Genomic DNA, 26,307 nt, shown 5'->3' on the forward strand with positions numbered 1-26,307 from the left:
TTCAGACTGCAACAGATCTTCTAAAAGAGCAGGTTTAACAGTAGTTCTTTAATGCCTCCTGGTGGTTCCATAATGTTACATATCAAGCAGGTCATAAAGTAGACTTTTTTTGCTGGGGTTTTTGTCGTTGTTTTAACATGGCAAAAGTAATGTAGAAAGACTTAATGAGATGAAAACAGCACAAAGCTTGGAACAAGATGAAAAGACTAAGTCACAAACAATGTTTAAGTGGACACAAGATTAGTATTGCATCAAAGATGTAACAGAGAGAAAATTGTGTAAAAGGCATGAGATGAAAATGATGGAAAATAGAAATGATTTTCTATGTCCTGTTGAGACAAAATTAATTTTTTGGGGTTAAAAGCTGACAAAGTTTAGGAAGCACTAATATAAGCTACAAACATATATTGAGCATTTGTTTGATGGTTTGTTTGTTTTTTTTTGTTTGTTTATTTAATATAAAATAAAAACACACAAGTTGTCTTTTTTTGTAAACCAAACTGTCAGAAAAATGTAGGGCATTGTAAAAGATGTTTCATTTGCCGGTTAAATTTTGATATAATCTTAACTGGATAATGCAATATTTCAATGAGGAAAAAGTAAACAAACAAACAAAAAAAAAACTAGTAAAAACTAGGATTTACAATGCACTCATGCCAACAAGACAGAATATACAACAATAATTGTGAGTTGTTTTGTTTTGTTTTTGTGGGCTCTAAACAACAATAAAATTATATAAAACAGAATTTCATCAAATATTTTAAATGGCTTGTGCAGAACCATCAAATTAAAACTAATTCTCCGATACAGGACGCATATTTAGTGCTCTATGTGTATTTTTTTTTTTTTTTTTCCCGTTATAAGAATGACATTAAATTTGCAGTGAGTGGCGGTTTGTGGAAATTTGGGTGAACCCGGATACATTTGGTAGTAGCACCGGAAGTGCAGCATATGCGGAAGTGCCTCTTTGTTGTCATGGGTCAACAGGTGATAGATTAGCTGGATATTTATTAAGAAATGGTTAAACAGTGGGTCCGCGGGGCTAAGATGGCGAGTAAATAACACCTGGCTTTTCTTAAATCCACCGCACCCTCAGGTTTGTTTGATTATTGTCTTGGAACTGGAGACATGCTCTGGCGTGTTGGTTTACAATTGGCTGCTTCTGTAACATCTAATATTAACACACACATCTCACTGCTGTCCACTGGCTTCTTAGTTCTCCTGCTAAAGACGGCAGCCGTTCCCTGTCCTGTCCGCTTTCCTTCTCAGAGCTCTTGTCCATTATGTGTCATCTACAGCTGAGGACTTTGATTTTTGTAGCCTGGGTGCTGGGTTACGTCGCCTTTCTGCTCTCCGTCAGAAAGATGTGGACGGGGAAGTACGTCCGCAGTCCGCTGGTCCGTTCACTGTTCATGAACATGGTGAGCGACAGCGAAGCGGCGGCGGTGGAGACGCAAGAGGTATGAATTATTGACCCACAGGTCACTAACCTGGCTCTGGACAGTCTGGTTTTGGCAGACATAGTAGATGTAGTGCCGAATTCTGCTCCCTGCTGAAAACTGCACCCCCAGGCGCGGATGATGTAGTTTTCGGCAGTATCTGTTTTTGTTGTTAAACATTTTGTGTGTTGTGTATCTAAGATTTAAGTTTTGAAAGTTCTATATACCTTACAGCGGTGTTTTTCAACCTTGGGGTCGCCTGGAATTCAAATGGGGTTACCTGAAATTTCTAGTAATTGATTAAAATAATAATAATAGTAATAATAATAATAATAATAATAATAATAATAATAATAATAATGATAATAAAATAAATTTTAACCCTTTCATGCATGAATTATGACAGCCTTAATCCTGAGTGTTTTTATTCCTCTTTAAACATAAAAAAAATCTATACAATTGAATATTTTTTTTATTAACCTATTTTTCATGGGGTTGCAAAAATGTCCATTCAGCTGGACATCATGCATTTAATTTTTGAAGTAAAGAAACATGTATTTACTGATATACTGTTTGAAATCTATGAAATGAAAAACATTTTCAATGCTGCTAATCTAATGTTTTCTCACATTTTAGCATATACTAATACTTGTCATTACTCACTTCATGGAGATAATATGCAAAGAAAAATTATTATTTTTTGTTTAAAAAAAAAAAAACCCTATACATTACAGTCTAATAGCAATAACAAACAAACATGTTAGTGCAGATCAGGTTTATCAAGAACAGCAAAGTGACAGTAATGGTATCAGTGTCAGTGTATGGGATGATGCATAAGTGTCCACTGTGTTGGCTGACATGGAACTAAAACAACAAAATCCATGAATATACAAGAGAACAGCTGGAGAATAACTGCCCACTGGAGTGACCACTATGCACGAAAGGATAAATAAATAAATAAATAAATAAGGTGAGTTGACAGAGACAATCACAATACATAACAAACATGACAAACTCTGAAGCTGAAACTGAAGCACTGTGGTACTGTTTATCTTTCAGATGTTCATTGTGGTCTAGACATTTTTGCATGGGAAGTGATTGTTGAAAGAATTGTCAGAACTGATCACAAGCTCTACTTTCTATAGAGAACATTCTCTTAACTACTGTAAAAAAGGCAGAGGTGCTTTGCATTTACAAAAAGAAGAACAATTAGATGCCTTATTGTGCAGTTATGAAATCCTGATCTCTGCTGATCTAAGGAAAAGGATGTTACTTCACTGGACAAATAAAACACGTGTTTTTTTTAGTGGATTTCAGTACCTTTTTTTTTTTTTTTTTATTAATAAAAATCAGCATCAGCTTGTGATGTGTGATAGCTGATAGGCTAGCTTCATTTTTCTCACCTTGAACTCATGTAAAAATTACTAGATTGGGATGTTGTTAATACAACATACAGTTGTGGAAGAACATTTTTAGACACTCATAAAATTTTTCATGAATATTTTCATGAAATATTTGCGGTAAAAACTTTTATTGTGGTTCAAAAGATGTCACTGCATCAGACAGACACAAACCAATGCAAATTTGTTGACAAGAAAAAATAACAAGACTACATTCTTGACAGTTTCAACATGTCATGCCCTGGATGTGTTTCATTATCTTGCTGAAACATCCAGTTTTGACCTTGATGGAACAGAGCATGTGCAGAAGGCATGTGGGTTTGGTTCAGTGATTTAAGAGTGATTCTTAATGTCACATATTACAAATACATGGGGTGTCCAAACACCTTTTTCCACCACTGAACACCCTACGTTTGTTTGTTTGTTTCCTGTAGTGAATGCATTGTTCTTCTGTAAAAACACTGAATGTGATGTATTGTATATTACAGATGCAGTACCACCTCTAAGTTTCCTTTTTTTCTGGTCTAGTGGTACCGGTGCTGTCCTGACCGGCTCGGAGAATCACTGCGACCCCTGTTTGTCCAGAGTAACATGGACTCGGGAACCAAGGCTTTTCTGAAGCAGAGTGTAGAGAAGTCCGGCTGGCTCTTCACGCAGCTCTACCACTCTTTTGTATCTACCGTCCTCAGCCCCATGGTGTCACGCACCTCCATTAACGGGTGAGTAGAGGCATGTGTCTGTCTCTGTGTCACATATAGTCTGTCTCTGTCTAACCTGCCCTCTTGTCTCAGGTTTCTCGGTCGTGGGTCCATGTTTGTGTTTTCCGCGGAGCAGTTCCAGCAGCTGCTCCGCATCGGTCCTGAATGGAGGGCTGAGAGACTCCTGGACCTCGGAGCTGGGGACGGGGGTGTCACAGGGGTGATGGGGGTCCACTTCAGAGAGATCTATGCCACAGAGGTGTCACCCCCCATGAAATGGCATCTCCAGAGGAGGAATTACAAGTAAGAGTTTGAAAACTGGTCATTTTAAATGAATGGGAAAAGGATAAATCTGGATGTAGATGAGTTTTTTAACGGATTCTGCTTTGATATGCTTTTAAGGAATATTGTTGTTATACTTACAGTACCTTTTAAAATAATGATGGTGTATTATTTGTATGTTGTTATTTTAGTGTTTTATGTATGGTTTCAGAATTGACTCTTATTGTGTTTTATGTATATTTTTAGTGGGGATGTATGGCTGTGTTTTCTATTTTGTGTAACTTCTGCTGCTCCTGCTGTCTTGGCCAGGACACTATGAAAAAAGAAATTTTTAATCTCAATGAGCTTTTTTCCTGGTTAAATAAAGGCAATGATAATAATAATAATAATAATAATAATAATTATTATTATTATTATTATTATTATTATTATTATTATTATTATTATTATTATTATTATTATTATTATTATAATGATGTCTTTGTTAATCCAAAAATATGCATTGATAGATTAATTGGTTAATCTCAATTGCCCATAGATTTGAATGTGAAAGTGATTGTTTGTCTCTATATGCCAGCCCTGCAATGAACTGGCGACTTGTCCAGGGTCGACCGCGCCCTCGCCCATAAGTAGCTGGGATAGGCTCCAGCGACCCCCGTGACCCTAGTGAGAATAAAGCGGGTTCAGATAATGAACGAATAATAATAATAATAGAAACATGTTTCTTGTTTTGTATTAAACGCCCACAAAAAGATGATAATGCTCATCTTGTGTGAACAGGTTGACATGATAACTTATTCATAGAAGATAAAAAAAAGGTAAAGAAAAATAACTCACAGTTGCCCTAGGATCATACCTCCCTGATCTTCTTAGATGCTGGCTTCCTTTTTTATCTGCTGTTGGTGTTGTGTTTTTTGTCACATCCTCCATATTCATACCTGATCCCTATAACATCAAGATGGCTTGTATTTTTACTGTGCATTTGTCACTAGTGCAACAAAAAAGCCAAGTTATACTCTCTACATCTTCCTATCCAGTTGTGTTTTTTCCTTTTGGGTTCAGATACCATAAATATCAAAAATAAAATGGTTAAATTGTGATTGGCAGCTTTCACAAACACATTAGTGCACATTACTTGATACATTAATGGCAGAGAAAATGTTTATTTATTGATGAAATTGATATATATGGGACTATTGCTCTAAAATCATATTGTTTTCCCGTGTGTTTACTTCTTTCTGATACTGCAAAACTAGTAAAATTAAATTTCTGTTGGAGTATTACTCAGTGATACAATTAAAATCAGCATTGAGTTCGGTCCAGGTGCTGAAAGTCGGACAAAAACCAAATAAACTTAGTGAGGGGTCTCTTATATTTCTGTTAATGAGAAAAATTCAGCCTCTATCCCTTTACCTGGCTTTTCTTCAATGCCCTGTTATTTCTCTTGCCATTATTTACATTATAGTCTTTACTTTGCCATACTTTTGTGATTAAAGTCCTAAATCAATAGTTTCCAGTAACTCCTTCCAACTTGAAAATCCTGTTTTTCTCGACCTTGAGCGACTGGGACATATTTTCTCACTGCACCGTCATGTCTCGCTCAGATTGCTGGGTATAGATGAGTGGCAGCACACTGGTTTCCAGTACGACGTCATCAGCTGTCTGAACCTGCTGGACCGTTGTGACAACCCTCTGCATCTCCTGCGGGACATCAGGAGATCACTGGTTCCCAAAACGGGGAGACTCATCCTGGCTGCTGTGCTCCCCTTTCAGCCCTATGTGGAAATTGGTCAGTGACAAGGAGTGTTTTAATACAGAACTCTGATTTCAAATTCATATCTGAATTAAAATACTGGGGGTGTTTTTTGTGTTCTTAGGTGGACAGTGGCAGCGTCCAAAAGAACACCTGAAAATTAAAGGAAAGACCTGGGAGGAGCAAGTGACCAATCTGTCCAACGAGGTCTTCAAAAGGGTAGGGCTGGAGGTGGAGGCTGTGACCCGGTTGCCATATCTCTGTGAAGGGGACATGTATAACGACTACTACGTACTCGATGATGCAGTTTTTGTCCTCAAAGCCTCAGATGAAAGTGAAGACCATACTGACTGAATAACAATGACGTGCTGGACTGTCAGAGGCTCATTTTCCTACTTTCAGTAGGTTACGTCTTGGCGGATTCTAGCGCTGTTTTCTTTAGCTTCATTCACAGACACAGTGTTTCTAACTTGTTTAGATTTGGTGAGTCAGGTATGAAGCTCAGGTAATGTGGTTCCTACATTTACCAGCCATTTCATGTGATGTGATACCTCTATTTTTAGGCAAAAAAAATATAAAAATGGCAGCTTGCCTCTTGAAATGCTAATGAAGATCAAATCTTCTGAGACATATCCATGGAGCCAGTTTCCCTACCATTTGCCCTTTCATTCACAAACAGAACATGATTAACAAACTAATTCCTTTAGTTTTGCAAATACAAACTTGACTATCAAACAAATGCACATTGCACTGTATATTCAGTGCACCATGCTTCAGAAACATACATACATGCAAACATGCACACAAAATGATCACGACTTTTAGCTCAATCTATCCACTGTCTTTGTGTTAAAGCGGTCATATTTTGCTAAACCCACTTTTATTGGTCTTTGGTACATTTATGTGTGTATTTGAGACCCTAATAGTTCCAAGAGTTTGAATCTGAACCCCCCAGGTGCTGCAAAGCTATCTTTATATTCATTCCAGCAAAAATTGAGTGGATTTCTACAACCTGTTTCAATTCCTGCTTAATTTGTTGCATGTATAACTAATTGTGTCATGACATTCACACATAAGGTCAAGACTTCCAACGAACATTTCTCTGAGTACGACATACCTGTTTGTAAGCAGCAGCAGTTGTAGTAAAGTTCAGCTGTTGGTTGTATTAATGAGCACAAGTAGCTGAATGGGACAAAAAGCATGGTCAACAACATGGGGTGGGAGTGGGGTGTGTGTGTGAAATGGCTCATTTGCATTTAAAGGGCCAGCGCTCAAAACAACCTTTCTGGTATCATTAGTCAGAAATAGTGTTGAAGGTCGGTCCGTGGAGTTTAAATAATGAAGAATTCAGACCCAAGCATAGCATTTACAGTTTATGTAGACCACAGGGAAATGTTTTAAAAAGCATAAGTCAATTTAAAAAAGCAAAATATCACTCCTTTAAAATTTTTCCCACTAATGTTCTGAATAATTCTCCATCTGCAGCAGCAGATGGTGCTGCAAGTCAGTTATGTTTTGGAAAGTTATTAGAAATTATTCTGATTTACATTACTTTGCAAAGAAAGCATGAACAGAAACACAGTGGAAAGATTTGTCAAAAGCAACATGACATTTTTTGTCAGATTTTGTAGAATGTATGACTTGGATGTGGACACTGCAACTAATGTGAATGCAACGTTTAATGCAGAAAAAACATTTCCCTGCAGTGACAGTAAAGTAAACCTTATTTTCTTGTTGTGAGACATGCTGGATTTGTTTGATACATTTTGAGTTTGCAAAGCCACACACATTAGTTTGTTAATCACATTTTTTTTAAACTTGCAAAACCAGCTGTTTGTGAATTGAAGGGCCTTTCCAAAATACTGTAAGTTTTAGTTGTTAATTTTGGCAAGGAATTAGCTCCATACACATCATCGTGCTGTACAATAAGTGTTACCTCCACAAGTCTGTTATTTGAAGTGTTAACTGTCAATGTTTTATCATTCTCCAAGTATTAATGGGAAAAACCTTTGTACTATTTGTTCTCCTGTTTTTTCAGTGTATGCTGATTTGCTGATGTTGCCTGTTCAGATCTGGAGTTCTTATATTGATGCACCATTCATACTTGTTATAATATAACAAGATTAATATAAAGCCAGCAATTACTGTAGCTGCAAGTAGCAGTTCTGCTAGTGGTTAAAGCTGCTTAAATAACTTGTGTCCACTAGAGGGCACGATTACAAACTCAGAACCCAATGTTGAGATATGATCCTATAATGTTGCTATAACAAATTAGAGAGCGTACATGTAAGTAGACAAAAGCAATTGTCACTCTTCTCTGTAGCTGTCTTCTTTAGTTTTCTGAGATCACTTCTCAGGTTGTAGCCAATATGCTGTGTCAAATATGAAAGTACTGATTAGTGCAGTTTGACAACTAAAAATGAACAGTAGCACAAGTAGTGAGGAATCAGTAAATTCACAAACTATAGAGCGACAACATCCAGCAGATACGGGTCATAAGAAACAAAAAAAAAATGTCATTGAAGCAAATTTGAACTTATTAATTCAACATGATCTTGCTTTATACTAGTTTTGTGCACCTTGGATGGTACTGCAAAAAAGATTAAACACGTGCCATAACTGTTTGTACCGAAAGAGAAACATGGTTCCAGAATAAAAATTATGAAATATTTTCTGCATCCTTAACTTCCTTTTTTTGTGTGTTTTCAAGTTAATATAACAAAAATTACATGAGGAGAATCTGACACAGCCATGCTATAATAGTGGGTCTAAACTTGCACTTCCACATCACCTCATTAAAATGAAGTATATAAGAAGTTCAGTTTATTTCCTGCTTTCTTTCATTCACTGACACATCTTTGAAATATTACTGTCTTTATGTGACGTGTATTTCTATGGTTGGGTATGCTGTTAAACTCTATTTCCTTGTTCTTGTTAACGAAGTAAGAGAGCACTCACATTTACTGTTTTTCGATAGACAGGGAAGGCAGCATTTCATAGGTATAGTTTATGTAGATGAGGCACGCGCGCCTTCTGATTGGCTCATACCGCAAACGTTGCCTGTGTTGCATTGGATACCGTCGTACTGGCCACGTCCCCAAGCCACGTCGCGCTGTATTCGCCATTTTCCCCATCTCCTGAAGCTACAATCAGTCATTACTAGTGTCACGGTGTTATCTAGTACTATCAGGTCTAAATTTAATCATAGCCGGAGACGACCCGAGCTCCATATAGAGCGTTAAATTAGTCTGCTTCAGCGGGTTCTCTCAGAATCATGAACATTTTCAGGCTAACCGGCGATCTCTCCCACCTAGCAGCCATCATCATCCTGCTGCTAAAAATATGGAAAACCAGGTCTTGTGCCGGTAAGTAGCTGCAGGCTTTTAACAGCATGTTGCAATGCTTTTTTGACTTGCACAGAAAGTATCCTGTCATGCAAAGAGGCAGCTTAAGCAGAAAAATCGGTCAAAACTGTGTGACTTGTGTAGTTGTAGCTCGTTAGCTAGCTAGCTAATGATGGGCTAATGTTAGCTAGGTGGCTACTGTTCATTCTATGGTGTGTCCTCCTAAAGGTGTGCCCTGTCATCACATAAAGACAGTTATTTTTGTTATTTTCTTTATTGCTATTTAATGTTTGACTACCTGCAATGTGAACATGGGAAGTGTGAGAATGTTTCAGTAGCAGGACTCTTTGCAGTGCAGCGGGCCCCTCTAATGTTGGCAGGGACACTACAAGGGAACCACAGGCCAACACGTTTGCAATTTTATTGTTTTATAGCATGCTTATCCTCGTTGTGTGGAACAGTTTTGACAGCAGGGTAGTTTCACGTCCATTCATAGCTATAGGTTATGATAGATCGGTCAGTGTGCACCTCTCTGACGTGGCAGCCACAAGTTGACAGCTGCAAAGGCAAATATTGAATGCATTTCCAACAGCCCAACTTGTTGGCCAGGGAAAAGTGAAATGCAAATATATTATCATGTTTAAACTTTGCCATGATTTCGTCTTAAAGTCTGTCCTGCTACTCCAACGGTCAAAGGTTAATCAGTATCACTACAACACAGCCAGTCACCTGAGACTGACATTAGTGCTGTTTGCTTGAGATTAAAGCAGACAGATATGTGTGAAAGTTTGGTCCATATACCTACAGCTCTGCATTCTAGTCTGTCATGTTAGTGCAAAGTTTTACCGGCAATACAAGGGTTCAAACCATTCCAGTCATTGCAACTCTAATTACCTTGTACCTGAGCCAAATAAAGAGAAAATAAAACTGTGCAGATGACTAGGTTCAGCATATTAATAGTCCAGATCCCTAAGGTGTCATTTAAGTACTCATATGTGCAGCACACCAACCAAAGGGACAATGGATTTCAACATGAAAGCAATGATATTTTGATGTTAAAATCGTAGTGTGAGAAAAAAAAAGTCCTAATTTTATGAAGTCATGTAGTGTCAAATGAGCCTTTATCCATCAAATACAAGCAGTATCTGCTGCATCTACATCAGTTGATCATTTTGACAATTAATAATATTAAGCCCTATTACTGTTTACTGTTACCTGCAAGTTAGTCTGACATTTTTTAATGTGACTTTTTTTTCTGAAAATATTTTGACTTTTTTTTCTTGGAATATGATGGCTTTTTGCATGTGATATTACAACTGTTTTCCATGTATTTTCTTTTCTTTTTTTTTTTTTTTTTTTTTTACAATGTCTTCTTATATGACTTTTGCTCTCAGGATATTACAACTTTTGCCCTTTCTTCCCAGAATATCGTGACTTTATTCTGTTAAATATGATTTTTTTTTTCTGTATTCTGACTTAATTTTGGTGTACACATTTACTTCCATAAAATGTCTTCCCCTTACTAATGTACTATTGTGAAAATCTATGATCTGCTTTTTTAGTAAGAGTAAAATATTTTGCAAGAGCACACAGTATTTAGTCTAACAACAGCAAATTCCATCATCCTCACTCCAACTGTGGCACCTAAACCCTCCAGAAACTCCAAGAAAACCCTCTATAGCTGAATTCTAATTTATAGCAGTTGCTGTTAATCTGTTAGTAGTGATCTGTCCGTGGGAGGAATGAGTGACAACACATCAGACTCAGAGCGTTGCTTGAAAGAAACAATGTGTCTGTGTTTTAGCCAAGTGAAAAAGGAGACTATGAATTTGATAATAATGATAATTTCAAAGATTTAATATGTGCTTATTAAAGGATCTGCAGTATAACTAACATCAGACAGACATTAGAAATGACTTTAGAGACAGGATAAGAAACAAACGGAAGTGATCAGAGATGAAGAAAAGAAAGACAGGTTAGTTCCTTGGAGACGCACTTAAATAATGGAAATACTGAAGAAACTGTTTACTTTTCTAATGTATTTTACGTCTGTGGCTTACTATGAGTAATAATGTTTGAATAAAAATGCTTTTAATCACCGCAGATTAAATGGTTTATGTAATAAACATATGTATAAAAGACTCCTGTAAACACCAGCAAATCGTATTGGACTGAATAGACAAGTTATTCTTGATCCATAGACACAGTGAGTTCCACAGGTCTTTTTTATTATTATTATTTTATTTCATTTAACCGGATGTTTTTAGGCCAGGCCTTAGACATGATTAAAGTTGTCATCTGTCACGTCTTAATTTACACAAACATTTGAGCTAATTTCATTTTTTGTTTAAGTGAGTCAGACTCTTCTGCATCAAAATTCACATTTTTATATGAATTGTGTGAATTATTATAAAAGATGTTGCAGTAGAATAAAATGACCGTTATTTGTTTAACTAAGCGACTGAGAGTTGCTCTATATAAGCACATTTTTCTCCTCCATTTTTATTTTTCAGAAACAAGTAATTTGATTCATTTATTCTAAAGAGAGTTGAATTTTACAGGTCCTACTTATGTTCAAGGTTCAAGGTTACTTTATGTATACCCATGGGTAGATTTGTGGTGGAGAAAAAAATGATTGCACTTGGCATTCCAGTACAAAACACACATTGAACCTGACAGGTGTGTTCTTGATCGAATGTCAAGACAAAAAAGTGCTCAGTGTTCCGCCATTCACCAATATAGCAACAAGGATAAGAAAAAGATAAGATCAAATAAATAAGACTTTTCTCAAAATGTCATTTGTAGATGGACAGTTTTCTTAATTATTTTATTTTTAAGAGTGGACTTAAAAATGTTTTCTTGGCTTAATCATATAAAGTTCATATTCAACATTGATATTCTGATTCCTTTAATGGAAAATAACGATTGTGTGAAGCCGTGGTATTTTGTCACATGATGATCACACCATGAAAATCTAATAACATTGAAACTGGAGCCACAAATTATAGCTGGACAAAGTTTTTATCGCAGTAAAAATTCTCTCATCTTATCAAGATAGAGATAGCCAATTGTTTTGTTGTTGAAACATTTTGTAAGAGTTTCAGCTGAGAATGTAAACAAACCAGAACAAAAGACAAAGGTAAAGTTAGATTACAATAATTATCATTAAAATTAATAATTATATCATCCAACCAAACTAATGAATGTCATTTTACTTTATACTTGTGTATTATTGCTGTCAAAATGAGTTGAACATAGCTCCCTTAGATTTACTTCGAATACTTTTTATTGTTGAATTAAACTATGATCTTAATTTAGTTGTGAAAGGATCTTGAAAAGGCCTTTAAAAAGCATCTGATGCCTGTGGGCAGTCTGTGTAAGTGGTCTGGGATCATTATTCTGTTACTGGTCTACATTGTCCTCTGTTCTTGTCAACAGGTATTTCTGGGAAGAGTCAGGTCCTGTTCGCCCTAGTGTTCACCACCCGCTACCTGGACCTGCTGACATCCTTCATCTCTCTTTACAACACTACCATGAAGGTGCAGCACTCACTACAAAGCTCCACAGTCTTATATCTCACAGTGTTTATTTTCCTCAGAGTTCAACACACACTGTTCTGAGCCTAATTAATACACAGAGTTGACACTCCCTTGTTTACTGAAGGTTAAAAAGTTGCATATCAAGGTTTGACAGACTTGTGCAGACCGTCGTGGCTGCTTGTGAGTAGACGTCCATGTTTTCATATTTCATTTGCATTGTGTTTTCTGTGCGTTTCAGATCATTTACATCGGCTGTGCATACGCCACTGTGTACCTGATCTACGTCAAGTTCAAGGCCACTTACGATGGGAACCATGACACATTCAGAGTGGAGTTTCTGGTCGTACCCGTCGGTGGCCTGGCTTTCCTGGTGAACCACGACTTCTCTCCACTGGAGGTCAGAAATTCTTATTCCCACCACTTTTTACCTCCGCCAAGGAGGTTATGTTTTTGCCAGGGTTTATTTGTCTGTCTGTCTGTTTGTTTGTTTGTCTGTCCGTTAGTGTGCAACATAACTCAAAAAGTTATGGACAGATTTTGATGAAATTTTCAGGGTTTGTTGGAAATGGGATAAGGAAGAAATGATTAAATTTTGGTGGTGATCGGGGGTGGGGGGGGCCCACGGGGGGGGCGCAGACCAGAAAATTTCATCAAAATCTGTCCATAACTTTTTGAGTTATGTTGCACACTAACGGACAGACAGACAAACAGACAGACAAACAAACAAACCCTGGCAAAAACATAACCTCCTTGGCGTGGGGGGGCCCACGGGGGGGTGGGGGGGGGGTGGCGGGGCACTGATCAGCCTTGGCAGAGGTCTGCGCTCTCCGAGTGCTTCTAGTATTAGTGTTGTTACTGGCAGCAGCAGAAAACTACATTTAATGGATCACGCTCATTTTTGTCTCCAAAAGCACATCCCAGGATATCACAACTAATTTAGTTGATGCTAGTTAGATGAGTTTAAGGCCGAAGTAACACACAGGAGTTTCCAACTAATTTTCTAACAGACATGGCTGCTTTCAGGCCTGAACATTTAATATAAAGCAAAACATGCAAATGTAGCAAAGTTCAGTCTTGCTTGATGCTTGGTTGGTGTCATTTATCAGCTGTTACATCTTTGTTTAGTTACCGTAGTGTGTTTGAATCCAGCTGAAGTCACTATAATACAATTTTTTTGTGTTTGACCATTGAAAGAGTATGAACATAATTTATTCATGGTGTCTCAAGCCTGAATGTGAACCAGCAGTCACTTCTTAGCCAAGATAAAAGTCTTAATTTTATAGATATGACATTGTCTGACAAAATGAGTCATAATAAAGATCCCCCAGATATTTGGAATAATGGTCCATGAGACTATTTTCATTCCACCCCCCCAAGGGAAGGCAAAGGGTATTGTTTTTGATTTGGTTTGTTTGTGTGTTTCTTCGTTTGTTAAGACTCTAGCAGCAAAACTTTTAGTTGAATTCATTCCAAATTGGGTTCATAGATTGCCAGTGACCCAGAATAGATGTCATTACATTTTTGGTAAATGTAGGTCAAAGTTCAAATTTTTTATGAATTTTTTAAAATCTTTTTTTCCCCATTTACTTATAAAAGGCGAAATTTCACATGTCTATAAAAACATCATTTTTTTTTCAATTTACTCCAGACTTGGCACATATATAGAGGCAATTGATCTGCTGACATCAGCACATGCATAGACAAGATGACATCAGCTGGATCGATGCCAAAATAAGCTACAATACGTGCGAGGGGTGGGGTTTGTTGTGCCTGCCACTACTTGTTTGTTTTTTGTGTTGTGTTCTGACCTCTGTCTCATATGTCATTTCCTCTCTCCTCCACTCGTCTTAGATCCTGTGGACGTTCTCCATCTACCTGGAGTCTGTTGCCATCTTGCCGCAGCTTTTCATGATCAGCAAAACCGGCGAGGCCGAGACCATCACCACCCACTACCTGTTCTTCCTGGGACTCTACAGAGCCCTGTACCTCATCAACTGGATATGGAGGTTCTACTTCGAGGGATTCTTCGACATGATTGCCATCGTCGCCGGGGTGGTGCAGACCATCCTCTACTGCGACTTCTTCTATTTGTATGTAACAAAAGGTGAGCTGTGGAGCATTTTTATTCATCATATATAAGTTGATTTTACTATGTCATTTTTGTATATCTAATTAACTTCTTAATAATTTGGAAGTAGTGCTGCAGCTTTCTTTATCTTTTAATCTATCACTTAATTTGCATGAAGCCAGAAAACCTTACCCATCCCAATGTAAAATGTATTATTTGTTTGTATATTTTGTATTTATTCATATTTCTTCAGTATTATTTTATTTAAATGTATGTAATTAAGCATTTTTAATTACAATCTTAATTTCAAATTTCAAAAATACTAATTTCGCCCTAATTTTTGACACTGAAAACTACTAATCTGTTAAATTTATGAAGTTACATCCCCAATTTTGGTAGTTTGCTTGAAAGTAGCTTTATAAGGACATAGAAAAGCTTCAGAACAGATGAATGGGATATTTACTCATGAATTTTTAAATTAAATGTTAAAATCTTTTGTTTGTGTTACGAACAGACATTATTTCAGTCATTGAGCCGAAAACCTGTGTTTAAAAAAAACAAAAAAAAACAAAACAAAACATTGACCTTGAGATCAGAGAACTTTCTATTATATATTCCGTGTTTTATAGTGGGTTGCATCTGAAGTCAATGTCTGATTATGGACCAGAGTTAACATCTGTTTAATTATAATAAGAGGTTTAATAAGTATAATAAGAGGTTTTAGCCATCAGATTTTTACGGGAGGGTTAGGGCAATATTCAGATGGGTGCAGTCTGCAGCTTCAACACTAGATGGCACAAAATATCACACCCTTAACCTCACTGTGAACGCTGTTTCTTTGCTTCACCTGTTGAACACACATCTGTCCTGTGTCGTTCCAGTGCTGAAAGGAAAGAAGCTGAGTCTGCCAGCCTAAGTGCCAAAGAGGAGTGTTTCGGCAAACTCGCAGAGGGGGATCGGAGGGGAGGAGGAGCGGTAGCAGACACCTCTGACGCCCCCTGCCCCCCCTCCCCTCCTCCACCAGCCCCGCCCTCCACCACCCCCCCCACCCCCACCCCCCTCCCATCGATCTGTGTAAGATGCCTGAGACAGAGAGCAAGTGGGAGCCGCTGGCTGCACCTTCATCTGATCCAGAATCAGTGGAATCAGAACACATGCAGAGGCTGGTCCATGGCCTTCGGATTTCTGTTTGATGCATCTTGCCTTAACTTTTTTATTGCTCTCTATAAAGGAAGAAAAAAAGTGAGAAAAGTTTTCTACATAAAAATGTGTTCTCTGAAGATTTGACACATTGGTGAATAAGAGCTGAAGATGTAAAATTGCCTCTGATTTGGCACTGTATGATACTGAAGCGGACTTCTTGTGGTGGGATACTATTGACTCAACTATTTGTAATAGTATTTGCAATCTAAATAAATGTGCATTGTTTTTCCTGAATCAATTTGGGGAGGAATTTGTTGAATCCTCATAACTTTGGTGGGCAACTTATTCATGTTTTGCTCTTCTGTTTGCAGTATGCATTCCCATGTATAAAGACTTTTTACTCGACTTTTATCACACCCTTTGTAGAGTATAAATTCCTAAGGATGCTCTAGCTAAAAGTTCTGTTTTCGAACATGTAAGGAGACCAGTATAGGTTCTTCTGTTCTGTCAGTGAGCGAAATGCAAAACAAAAGTACAGCATTTAAAGGAGACCACGCTGTCATCACTGTAAATGGCTTCTTCATTTTTCATTCCAGTCATCACCCAAAGAGAACGGCTGGTTTATTACCTGTAATTACTCTCCATTTCAAGTGGCTCCTTAACGTGTTTAACACCCACTGGTAATGCACTGTATGTGACTTATCACCGCACAAATCGAAGTCTCTTTTTTTTTCTTTTAGGTGCAGATGTATTTATTTTTATCTTCTTTCTGATTTCCAATAAACACAGTGCGTAGAGTTGTTTACCTGTTGTGCATAATTTTAACTGAACATTTGACTGTCCCCGAACGCAACCCTACGAACTCTGTTACATTGAATCTTCCAGAAGACATATCCACGTCTTTTAGATTATATTCCAGTTTTTCTTTTTATTTTGCTATCAGAGCTTTGCATGATGTTGCCACCAAAAATAAAAGACTTTATGGGAAACCTTTGTGTCCATGCTGTAGATCATCAGACATGTTAAATACAGAATTGAACAAGACTTAAGGCCTTAAATAAGAATTTTACTATGTATTAGCAGATTGAAAAGCAGCTTTTTATTAGTCTAGAACCTTTAATGGTAGTAATTAAATGACAGTACATTGTAAGATACAGGAAGATATCAAGTAAACAACGACTGTAACTCAGGTTTATTTTTACATGTACGTGAAAAGCCAAGAGTAAAAAGATAAGTGTTTGAGTGCTTGGATGCCAAAAAAACTGCAAAAAGTCATGTAGAAAATTACAGGACAAAGCATGATTACAACATTTAAATAGAAGTATAGTTTACCTATAATTTCATGTTAAAAATCACAATAAAATCTATGTGATGCTAGACATTTTTACTGAACTAAATAGTTTTACTTTGAATAAGGATAATATACAGTATCGTTCAGAAGTTTGGATGCAGCTTCTCAGTCAGTCCTCATTCTTTTTTTTCCATTAGTTTCTATATTGTAGATTAATACCCATCAAAACTATTAAACAAAACTAATAGAATTATACAGTAAACAAGTATTGAACAAACCAGAATATGTTTTTTAAGTAATTCTGTTTCATGATAGCAGCTTTGCACACTCTTGGTATCAGATTCATAATGGTTCCTATGCACAGCCCCACTACTTCCTGAATTTACAGTAGCTCCTTCGTTTCCTGTCTTTCATTATTGGACACACTGAATAATCCAGGTGTGTCTGACCACAGTAGTCACAACAAGAAGTAGCAGACACACCTGGATTAATTAGTGTGTCCAATAATGAAAGAGGAAATAAAAGAGCTACTTTAACTTCAGGAAGTAGTAGGGCTGTGCAAAGAGTCCAGTAATTAGTGGAATTTCTTACCTTCTTAATGTGTTTGGGACTGTAATTTGTGTTGTGCAGAGGTATGGTGAGTACAGAAATTCAATATTAGAATTTGACTTCTATTTTAATCCATATTATGGCAAGAATAACTCAACTAAATAAGAAGAAATGACCAGCATTTTTTTAAGACACCAAGGTAAATTGGTCTCGAAAATCTCAAAAACTTTGACTGTGTTCTCAAGTGAATGCAAAACTGTCAAACACTATGAAAAAGCAGGCTCTCCCCAGAAAAGGAAGACCAAGTGTTACCTCTGGTGCAGAGGATAACGTCCTTTGAGTCACCAGCCTCAGAAACTGTAAATTAACAACACCTCAAATAAGATTCCATTTAAATCCATCACAGAGTTTAAGTATCAGACACATCTCAACATCAGCTGTTCAGAGGAGACTGAATCAGGCCTTCATGGTCGAATTCCTGCAGAGAAGCCACTACTGAGGAAGAAGAACAAGATTACACCAGTGGAAATCTGAATTTGATATTTTTGGTTCCACCCACTACATCTTTGCAAAATGCAGAAAGAGTGAGTGGATGATTTCTACAGTAGATGTTGACAGGAGAGATGATACTGGACACTCTCATAGATATTTATATTTTTTAAATATGTTAGTATCTATCTATTTATTTGTTTATTTATTTATAGCAAGGTTATAATGCCCATACTCATAAATTTCTGAGTCTACAATTTGTTTCTACAGACCAAAGTGGGAAGTATTCAGCATTTGCACTTCAAATATGAGACAATATGAGATTTAATTGCATTAATATCTGTTGTATTTCTGTCTAATTTTTCTATTGAACATACCTATGCAATGATTTCAAACAAAGACAAGGAAAGAAATATGTTTTAAAGTCATTACAACACTGCAAAGTATACTAAGGTAAAAGGTTAAGACTTCTACACAGTACTATACGGATTATGTAAATGAGAGAAGGCGGAAAGGAACACGCGGAACAAATGAAAGCTCCTTGTCTTCCGTCGGACTGTTGTTCAGGACGGAACAGACAACCGTTGACGCACAAAGATTGTCTGTTTTGTCGGGCTCTCGTTTGCAAAAACCGTGAAATATTAGACGTGACCTTGGTACAGCAGCCGATATTAATATTTCTTAGTGGAATGTATCTGAAGTGAATCCCCAGGATGGACAGAGGTATTTCCGCATTACCCGGTGAGTATAAACCGTTACAGACGGGTTTGTTTGGCTAGGCCGCAACACAGCCCGCGCGCGGGAATAGCACAGCTAACTTTGTCGGCGAAAGGCTGTTTTACAGAAGACAGTGATCACCCAGTGAGTTTAAGTGACACTTTTGTCACCACAGACATCAGATGACCCAGTTTAACCCCGTGCTGTGCTACCTACATTTAGTATCTGGTAGTTTTGGGATGTGTGCTAACGCTAGCTTAGTGTTGTCGGCGCAGCTGTTTGCTAACACTGGCTCTACACATGGGATAAGAAGTAGCTCAGTTGTTCTGTATTGACAGTTTGATAACAGATACCTTATAAGTAGATGGGCAGTATAAGCATGCAAGTAAGTAGGTGGTTATGTGTTACGTTTAATGTTGTTGAACGAGTGTTGTTGAAGAGTTGAAGAATTCCTCAAAGTACGGTTTTAGCAAAAATCTAAGCTCAGAAGCAGTAGCAAATGAAAATCGGCTTTATTCACCAAGTAAGTAAACATATACAAGCGATTGTTTGCTGGTGGTTATGTCTCTGGTATAGATAAATATAAAATGTAAGAAAAACTCTATCCATATAAATTCTATATAGCGTACATAGAAATTTAGCTATTTCCCGACATTAATAGTGCAGCATGTAATATGATAACAGTTTGGTCAGTGATTACAGCAAGGGTTGGGCCACATGGTCAAAGATGTTATCATGACTGAAATTTCCATATTAGGCCATACTGAGAATTGTCTCAGTAAATGTCAGATCATTATTTCTTTTAGGTTTAATGGATAAATTTTGCTCCTCCGGAAACCAGATGGTTATTTGTGGGTTTAAACTGTGACGTTGCCACAAAGTGGAACATATGGGAAATCTAGAGGTAAAACATTAACAATAATTTGCTCCACACAAAATATGCATGTGGGAAATAAAACAGTGAAACATTTCAAGTCGACCGAAATGTATATAATGAAAATTGTAATGATTCTGCTACAAATTACATTACTACTATTGACCCTGACTATAAGGGTTATCAAATCTAGATACGTTTCATATTCATTACCCTTTGCATCTTTTCATATAAAGCTTTTGTTAGGTTAATCATGCATATTCCAAATGCTGTTATGTTTTGATATTGCGTTCATAAAATGTCACCACTTAACGTAGTTTTTTGTGTCTCAGGTCCGTCTCTTCCCCTCTCCTCCCTGCGCCTCCTGGTGCCACCCATTCGGCTTGTCTCTGCAGCCATCTGGCAAACGGTGGAGCAGAAAATTGTGTCGGATTATGGTCTGCTTGAGGAGTTTGTATTTAGGGTCACAGAGATTGTTCCCCAGCTTCTTTCAACGAGGCAGAGGGCTGAACTCATTCTGGGCCTCAGAGCACGAGTAAGGAATCCTAGTTGTCTTTAAAATAAATCAAATAAGATACAGTTCATGTGGGATAATATGTGACAGAGGTGGATCCTACGTGTTCCTCCTTTCTTAGTGGAAGAAGTTTGCTTTGTTCAATGTTTTTAGTCGGTTTAATTCTTTGTATTGTATCTTTTCCTTTCTGCCTCCCTGAGATTCCATCTGCAGGAAACCTTTTATTATTACTCTTATCATCCTACACCAAATCTGGAATGCAACAAATTTTGAACCAACAACTACTGGATACAAACTTAATTCATTTTTAATAATGCCCCATTAGTACCATCGTGAGGTGTTCATTTCTCAGTAGGGATGCGCGATTAATTGATTTTAAATCGAAATTGGAGTTTTAAAATTGGGATGATTTTTTTTAAAAAGGGAAAATCATCAAATCGATTTCATCTCTCTCGTGCCTCTGAGCCACGTGCCTGTGGGTTGCCGTAGGTTCCTCCTATCTGTGAGAGCGGGCATACACAGAAGTTCGTGTAATGACCACGGACGTTAAATCTGTGATGGGCCTGCAGTAGTGATACCAATGTAAACTGTGGTCCACACACAGATTCCCTAATTTAAATATAACTGCATGGAGTTCACTCATCTTATATTGTCCGGCATGGATCCATTCAGTACCATCTTCTGATCACAGGGGCAGCACCCTCAGCAGAGTAGCCCAGCCACATCCACCAGCTCCGGGGAATCCCGCGGCATTCTTAGGCCAACCCAGAGATATAATCCCTCCAGCGTGTCCTGGGTTGGTCTCCTCCATATACGGACCCCGAAATTAATTATTAACTGCATGGGAATCACTCATATTAAGTGGTCCACACCAGCATGACTGACGCCCGTCACTGACTTACGTTGGTATCACTACTGTGGGCCCATTACGTGATACCATCACAGTTTTGAGGTAGAGAGCAGTGCCTTGGTCATAAAAACGGTGCTGACTTCTGTTGTAGTTTTACCCAAAATCGAGTGTTAAGGCGAAATAATCGGGATTTTATTTTTGGCCAAAAGTGAGCAGCCCTATTTTTCTTGCAAAAAGAGATAATCTCCTTTATTGGTTTTTGTTGCTTTTGAATCAATGTTTTTTAATACTCTTTATTTGGCCAAAGCTCAAATAGAATTTGTCGTTGATTATTTTGTTAGAGCTTTAGGTTGCATTTGTCACACACTGTCACAAGGTTTAATAATTTTCGAGGACAAGTGCAGTACAATTTTTGGATCTAACTATACCGGCAGTACCTCTCTGCATCAAGGTTGACGGCCTTTAACAAAAAGTGAAATCAAAATGTTTATGCTACATAGAGTACAAGGAAAGGGTGTACACCAGATATTGGTGTTAGAGTATTGTCATTCATTGTGACAGGACCTTACCCATTCATTTGTCAAATAACTGCCTTCAGTGTTCATTTTAAAGTATGTTTATCACTTTTGCTTTCTTTCTTTTATCACAGCTGATTCTGGAACTGTGTCGCTCTGAGCAGACTGCTGACCTCCAGATTATTCAGCCACATCTCGATCGTATGCAGAACCTCAAAACACTCTGGAATGCAGAGGTAGCATAAATTTCCTTTTTGTGGTTTTACAATAATGGATATTATTGTTATGTTTTTAAACACATTTGCAGATGTTTGCTATTATTATTGTATCAACTATTGAGCATTCTGGAAATATTGCATTTAAGTATTTTTACTGTCACATATCACAGACTAACAACGCAGACCCATCTGACTCTCAGTTTATGGGACTTGTGAAAAACCTGCTGCGAGATCCTGAAGAGAGGAGAAATTTCTTCCAGGTAAGATCAACTCTTTTTGCCTTAAACACTGATATGCTGGTTTGTATTGAAAGTTTCAAAGGTTAACCTGCACATGTCTCTGTTACAGGATGTTTTCCCAGGAGACTTTGGCCCCACATATGACAAAGCAATCCAGACATTGATGTGGTTGTTTCTGTCCAGACTTGAAAAGCTTCTTCCAACCCAGTCTTTGCAACAGGTAACATGTTACATGGCTGTGTGACAAAAAAATGTTTTTTCTTTTGTTTGGATAACAGTTGAGCATAGAAGTGAGTGTATGTGCCACAAAAAAAAAAAAAATTCTGATAGTTTACATGAAAGTTATTGCTGAAAGTTGTGTACATTTAGCTGTCATCTCTTAGTTTGCCGAGAAACTATGGTTATAGATGATTTTAACTATCTGGTTAGACTTTGATTTAAGAAGAATACTGTTAAGTAATCAGTACCTGGAATACATAGACACTTGAATCCATTCATTTTACTTTGCAGCTTTTTGTGATATTTGCTTAGAAGAAAGAAGATATCTGAATATTGCAATATGTTAAACATTGAAAGAGGTTTTAATACTATTTTCTATTAACTTTGTTTTTGTCAGATTGCGTCTCTTCTTGGTGATGCCTCGTCTGTTCTAAATGAATACGTGGAGTCTTTCGCTCGGCCTCAGGAGCTGAAAACACTGCTAGACGCTCAGAAAGACCTCAGCCAGTTGGATGACATCGGTGAGTTCTTCACATGTAAATTTGGTGGTATTTTTATAATTCTGATAAATATATTAGTGATGTCAAATGATTAAAATTTTTAATCCGATTAATTACAGGGTTGCTGTGGATTAATTTTGATTAATCACCATTAAATATCATTCATTTTTAATCTATATTAACTGCGTTTCATTTTGCATGAACAAATAGACTCAAGAAAGAAGGGAAAATATATGCACTTGATGCGTTTGTCACAAGCTGGGCGACGCGTTAGGTGAAGTGCTAGCAGAATCTCCAACTAACGTATGCTTTGCGTTAATGTGGTATTTTAAGATGGAAGTGCTTCAGTGAAAAGAAAACTTCTTCCTGCAGAGTGTTCATAATACTTTGTCGGTCAACTGTTCGTCTCACTTGGATAAACTGCCCCAAATGCGTTGCAGATGGGTTAATTTAGGTAAAAAATTTTAATCAGATTAATAATGATGAATTAATCCGCTTTAATGTGTTAATTTTGACAGCCCTGAAATATATACTTTATAAATATATTCTGATATATATATATATATATATATATATATATATATATATATATATATATATATATACTTTTTTTTACTTTTCTTTCACTGGCACAAGTGACAATTGCAACCATAAATGTCACAGAATCAGGGGACATTTTCTAATCACTGAGAAACAATAGAAGACAAGTTTATATAATGTTCATGTCCCTCTTATGAACAGCTGTCCGTTGTGAAATGTAAACCTTAACTTCTGACCTAAATGTAACTTGAAAAATGCCAAAATAATTAATTTCCCTGCTGTCTGCTCTTTCCAGATTCATATGTTGTAGACAGTGGAATCCTATCAGCCCTCTGTCTCCCTCCTGTGGAAAGAGTTGTAATCGTCAATGAACAAACAGAGCCCGGTACAGAGAGTGGCCTTGTGTACACAGTTTGCACAGAGATGGAAGTGGAGTCTGAGAATAAGGAAGTGTACGTGGAGGGAGCTGGGAGTTCTGAAGCAGCTGTTCAAAGCCAATGGTTTGGCCTGAGCAGCGAGGTGAAAACAGAAGCAGATACTGAGGTGGTTCCGGAGCCCATTGAAGGTAACGGGGCCAATGAGATTGAAATGACAGACGACCACCATGACGGACAACCTGAAATGTTAATGATCGGGGAGGACGGTCAGGTGACTGTCCTTGGTGGCGTGGAGAAGAAAAGACGTGGGAGAAAAAAGAAACAACCTATAGATAAAGACTTTGAAGTAAGGGACAAACAGGCAGATCCGGACTTTGTCTTGTGGGACAGACCAGTGCGAAAGAACCGGGGCCTCAAGATGAAACGTTACCTGTCTCAGTGGAGGAAAACCGGAAAGACACCGGGTGCCAACAGTACCACAGCTAAGAGATTTCCCAGATCCCAAGGTTCTGCCAAAACCAATGACTTGGAAGATAGAACATGCAAACTGTGTGGTAAGGTGGCGAGTACTGCCAGATTCTTGGAGCGACACATGAATCAACACACAGAAGAACCCCCATTTTCTTGTCTGTCATGTAAAAAGTTTTACAAGAGCTTGCGTTATCTGCAGCATCACAAATGTACAGGCCTGCCGAAAGAGAGGAAAGAAAAAGAACCAGAGCCAGCAGATGATGGTGAACAGTCGTCCAGTGGGATTCCATGTGAGACAACAAATGAAGATCAGCTACCAGACACTGAAGATGACCCTGATTACTCACCAGACAAGAGGTCTAAAGAATCAGGACAGAGGAGCCCAGATGGAAACAAAAGTATTCTAGAAGGTCCATTCTACTGTCCTCACTGCAGTGTCGAGTTCAAGTGCAAACAAACGTTTAGGTTCCATTTAAGGAACATTTGCTACACTGAGCAGCAGGTCGACCCTGAGAAGCCAGAGGACGTTAAGCATTGTTTTAGGTGTGACGAGTGTGACAAGGCATTCAAATACAAATCAACTCTAGATTCCCACAAACAAACGCACAATCCTCTCTACTGCGAAGTGTGCATGAAGCTGGTACGAGACTCTGACGCGTTGGCCATGCACAAGGAGTCGCACACTCCGTTTCAGTGCAACCACTGTGAGGAGAATTTCCCTGTATTCAAGGCTCTTCATAAGCACTACATCGACGTGCATAATCCCACCGAGCCTTTTACCTGCCCCCACTGTCAGGTGACGTTTGCCAGTTTGAAGCGTTTCATTAGACACGAATGGAAACACACGGGTTACCAACCGTTTCAATGTCCGCATTGCACTAAAAGATTCAGATCATACTCTGACCTTGTGGAGCACCAGAAAAAACACACAAAAGCATATCCTTTCCTTTGCTGGGAATGTGGAAAGAAGTTCAGGCATGGTGTAACGTTGACGAGGCATGTTGAGCGTGTGCATCACGCCGGTGAACCCATTACAGAGAAACCCACACCAACCTTCACCTGCGCTCAGTGTGGTAAGACCTTCACTTCTAGAAGATGCCTTTTAAAACATGACAACTTCCATCACAAAGGGTTGCGGTTCCCATGCGAACACTGTGGGAAGGGATTCTTTGGCAAAGACGCGTTGGTGAGACATACACTAATTCACACCGGTGAAAGGCCTTTCAAGTGCGACGACTGCGACAAATCTTTCCGATCTGCTGCAGAACTGAAGATCCACAGGAGATACCACACCGGGGAAAGGCCGTTTAAGTGCAACATCTGTGATAAAGGTTTTGTCCAGTCCTGCTTTCTTACTCTACATATGCGAACCCACACAGGGGAGAGACCTTATGTTTGTAATATATGTAGTAAAGGCTTTTCAAGTCTGCACGGTCTCAAAAGACACAGGAGGCTCGTCCATGCGTAGTTAATATTAACAGTAATCACTAGAGGGATGTTCTGTTCTACTAAACCCCTGTTGAAGGAGGTCAGAGGTCAGCTCTGGACCAGAGCTTGAGGATCTGTTTTTTGTTGAGAATCTTTTCACAGTGTGGACACTGACTGACGGGGAAATGAAACTGGACTCCTCATTTGAAGGACCATTTTGTTAACTCATAGGCCACACTTTAAAAGTCTGCAGCTGCCACTGTTGGAAATGGCTGAAAATGTGTAATTGTATAGTTGATTATTATAAAAATGTATCTTTGTATTTTTTACACAAATGTTTGCTGTAGTTCTACATAAGATTTGTATGTATAAATACATTAACCTTGTTTCCTCTGGGAATGGATTTCATTTTGCTGAATAAAATGAAGATTTCAAGTGATTTCAAGTGTCAGTGAATTTTCATTAATTAAAAAAAGTCTGGGTGAATGTTAAAAGTGTATTGCTCACTAAACTTTTGGTAGTTGTTTAACATAAAACCTTTGTCTCATAATACACTGGTCACTGACATTTTACATGTTCAGTCTATAGTTGAATAATTGATTTGAGTTAATATCAGGAATAATTAAAGATTCAGCTGTATCTGATCTACTGGCAGAATACAGAAATGAATGACTTTGATTTCATCTTCCATATGTATTAATACGCAAATTAATTTAAGTTTAAATTTGGAAGAATAGATATGGATAGTACAGTACTGACTTTAGTCTATTAAGGTATGACTTTACAGATTCGTGCTTCTTTCTGTTGAGGTAAGTCAACATGTAACATTTCACTCAAACTACATATTTGT

At 37.8% G+C, this 26,307-nt stretch overlaps 3 protein-coding genes across 7 annotated transcripts; all 3 read left to right on the forward strand.

Moving 5' to 3' along the window:
- Positions 1-940: 940 nt before the first annotated feature.
- mettl9 (methyltransferase 9, His-X-His N1-histidine) lies at positions 941-6,885 on the forward strand. 4 transcript variants are annotated; one of them, XM_030121525.1, is made up of 6 exons: positions 941-1,096; positions 1,217-1,460; positions 3,368-3,558; positions 3,631-3,840; positions 5,424-5,608; positions 5,697-6,885. In XM_030121525.1, exons 2-6 carry the CDS (start codon positions 1,284-1,286, stop codon positions 5,924-5,926), a joined length of 993 nt encoding a protein of 330 aa, XP_029977385.1. In that variant the 5' UTR covers positions 941-1,096; positions 1,217-1,283; the 3' UTR covers positions 5,927-6,885. The 4 variants fall into 4 exon arrangements, with proteins under 4 accessions (XP_029977385.1, XP_029977386.1, XP_029977387.1 ...); XM_030121526.1 differs by having other exon boundaries at positions 1,270-1,460; XM_030121527.1 differs by having other exon boundaries at positions 1,299-1,460.
- A 1,772-nt stretch (positions 6,886-8,657) lies between these two features.
- On the forward strand, positions 8,658-16,655 carry kdelr2b (KDEL endoplasmic reticulum protein retention receptor 2b). Its single transcript, XM_030121528.1, has 5 exons — positions 8,658-8,937; positions 12,355-12,455; positions 12,694-12,852; positions 14,307-14,559; positions 15,405-16,655. The coding sequence occupies exons 1-5, from the start codon at positions 8,847-8,849 to the stop codon at positions 15,437-15,439; spliced, it is 639 nt and encodes a 212-aa protein (XP_029977388.1). The 5' UTR covers positions 8,658-8,846; the 3' UTR covers positions 15,440-16,655.
- Positions 16,656-18,545: 1,890 nt separating this feature from the next.
- Positions 18,546-25,896, forward strand: LOC115410237 (zinc finger protein 93-like). 2 transcript variants are annotated; one of them, XM_030121790.1, is made up of 7 exons: positions 18,546-18,736; positions 19,919-20,121; positions 21,600-21,701; positions 21,854-21,943; positions 22,032-22,142; positions 22,539-22,662; positions 23,477-25,896. In XM_030121790.1, exons 1-7 carry the CDS (start codon positions 18,709-18,711, stop codon positions 25,495-25,497), a joined length of 2,679 nt encoding a protein of 892 aa, XP_029977650.1. In that variant the 5' UTR covers positions 18,546-18,708; the 3' UTR covers positions 25,498-25,896. The 2 variants fall into 2 exon arrangements, with proteins under 2 accessions (XP_029977650.1, XP_029977651.1); XM_030121791.1 differs by lacking the exon at positions 19,919-20,121 and having other exon boundaries at positions 18,551-18,736.
- The last annotated feature ends 411 nt before the right edge of the window (positions 25,897-26,307 follow it).

This window comes from Sphaeramia orbicularis, chromosome 19 (genome assembly GCF_902148855.1).
Source record: "Sphaeramia orbicularis chromosome 19, fSphaOr1.1, whole genome shotgun sequence".
Classification (NCBI taxonomy): domain Eukaryota; kingdom Metazoa; phylum Chordata; class Actinopteri; order Kurtiformes; family Apogonidae; genus Sphaeramia; species Sphaeramia orbicularis.

Excerpts from the sequence above, each read along its gene's own strand:
- mettl9 (XM_030121524.1), top strand. The coding sequence starts at position 1,284 with ATGTGTCATCTACAGCTGAGGACTTTGATTTTTGTAGCCTGGGTGCTG. Across the intron at positions 3,559-3,630 it reads TCACGCACCTCCATTAACGG|GTTTCTCGGTCGTGGGTCCA; the intron begins GTGAGTAGAGGC and ends CTCTTGTCTCAG. Across the intron at positions 3,841-5,423 it reads CTCCAGAGGAGGAATTACAA|ATTGCTGGGTATAGATGAGT; the intron begins GTAAGAGTTTGA and ends TGTCTCGCTCAG.
- kdelr2b (XM_030121528.1), top strand. The coding sequence starts at position 8,847 with ATGAACATTTTCAGGCTAACCGGCGATCTCTCCCACCTAGCAGCCATC. Across the intron at positions 8,938-12,354 it reads GAAAACCAGGTCTTGTGCCG|GTATTTCTGGGAAGAGTCAG; the intron begins GTAAGTAGCTGC and ends TCTTGTCAACAG. Across the intron at positions 12,853-14,306 it reads ACGACTTCTCTCCACTGGAG|ATCCTGTGGACGTTCTCCAT; the intron begins GTCAGAAATTCT and ends CACTCGTCTTAG.
- LOC115410237 (XM_030121790.1), top strand. The coding sequence starts at position 18,709 with ATGGACAGAGGTATTTCCGCATTACCCG. Across the intron at positions 22,143-22,538 it reads CAACCCAGTCTTTGCAACAG|ATTGCGTCTCTTCTTGGTGA; the intron begins GTAACATGTTAC and ends TGTTTTTGTCAG. Across the intron at positions 22,663-23,476 it reads CAGCCAGTTGGATGACATCG|ATTCATATGTTGTAGACAGT; the intron begins GTGAGTTCTTCA and ends TGCTCTTTCCAG.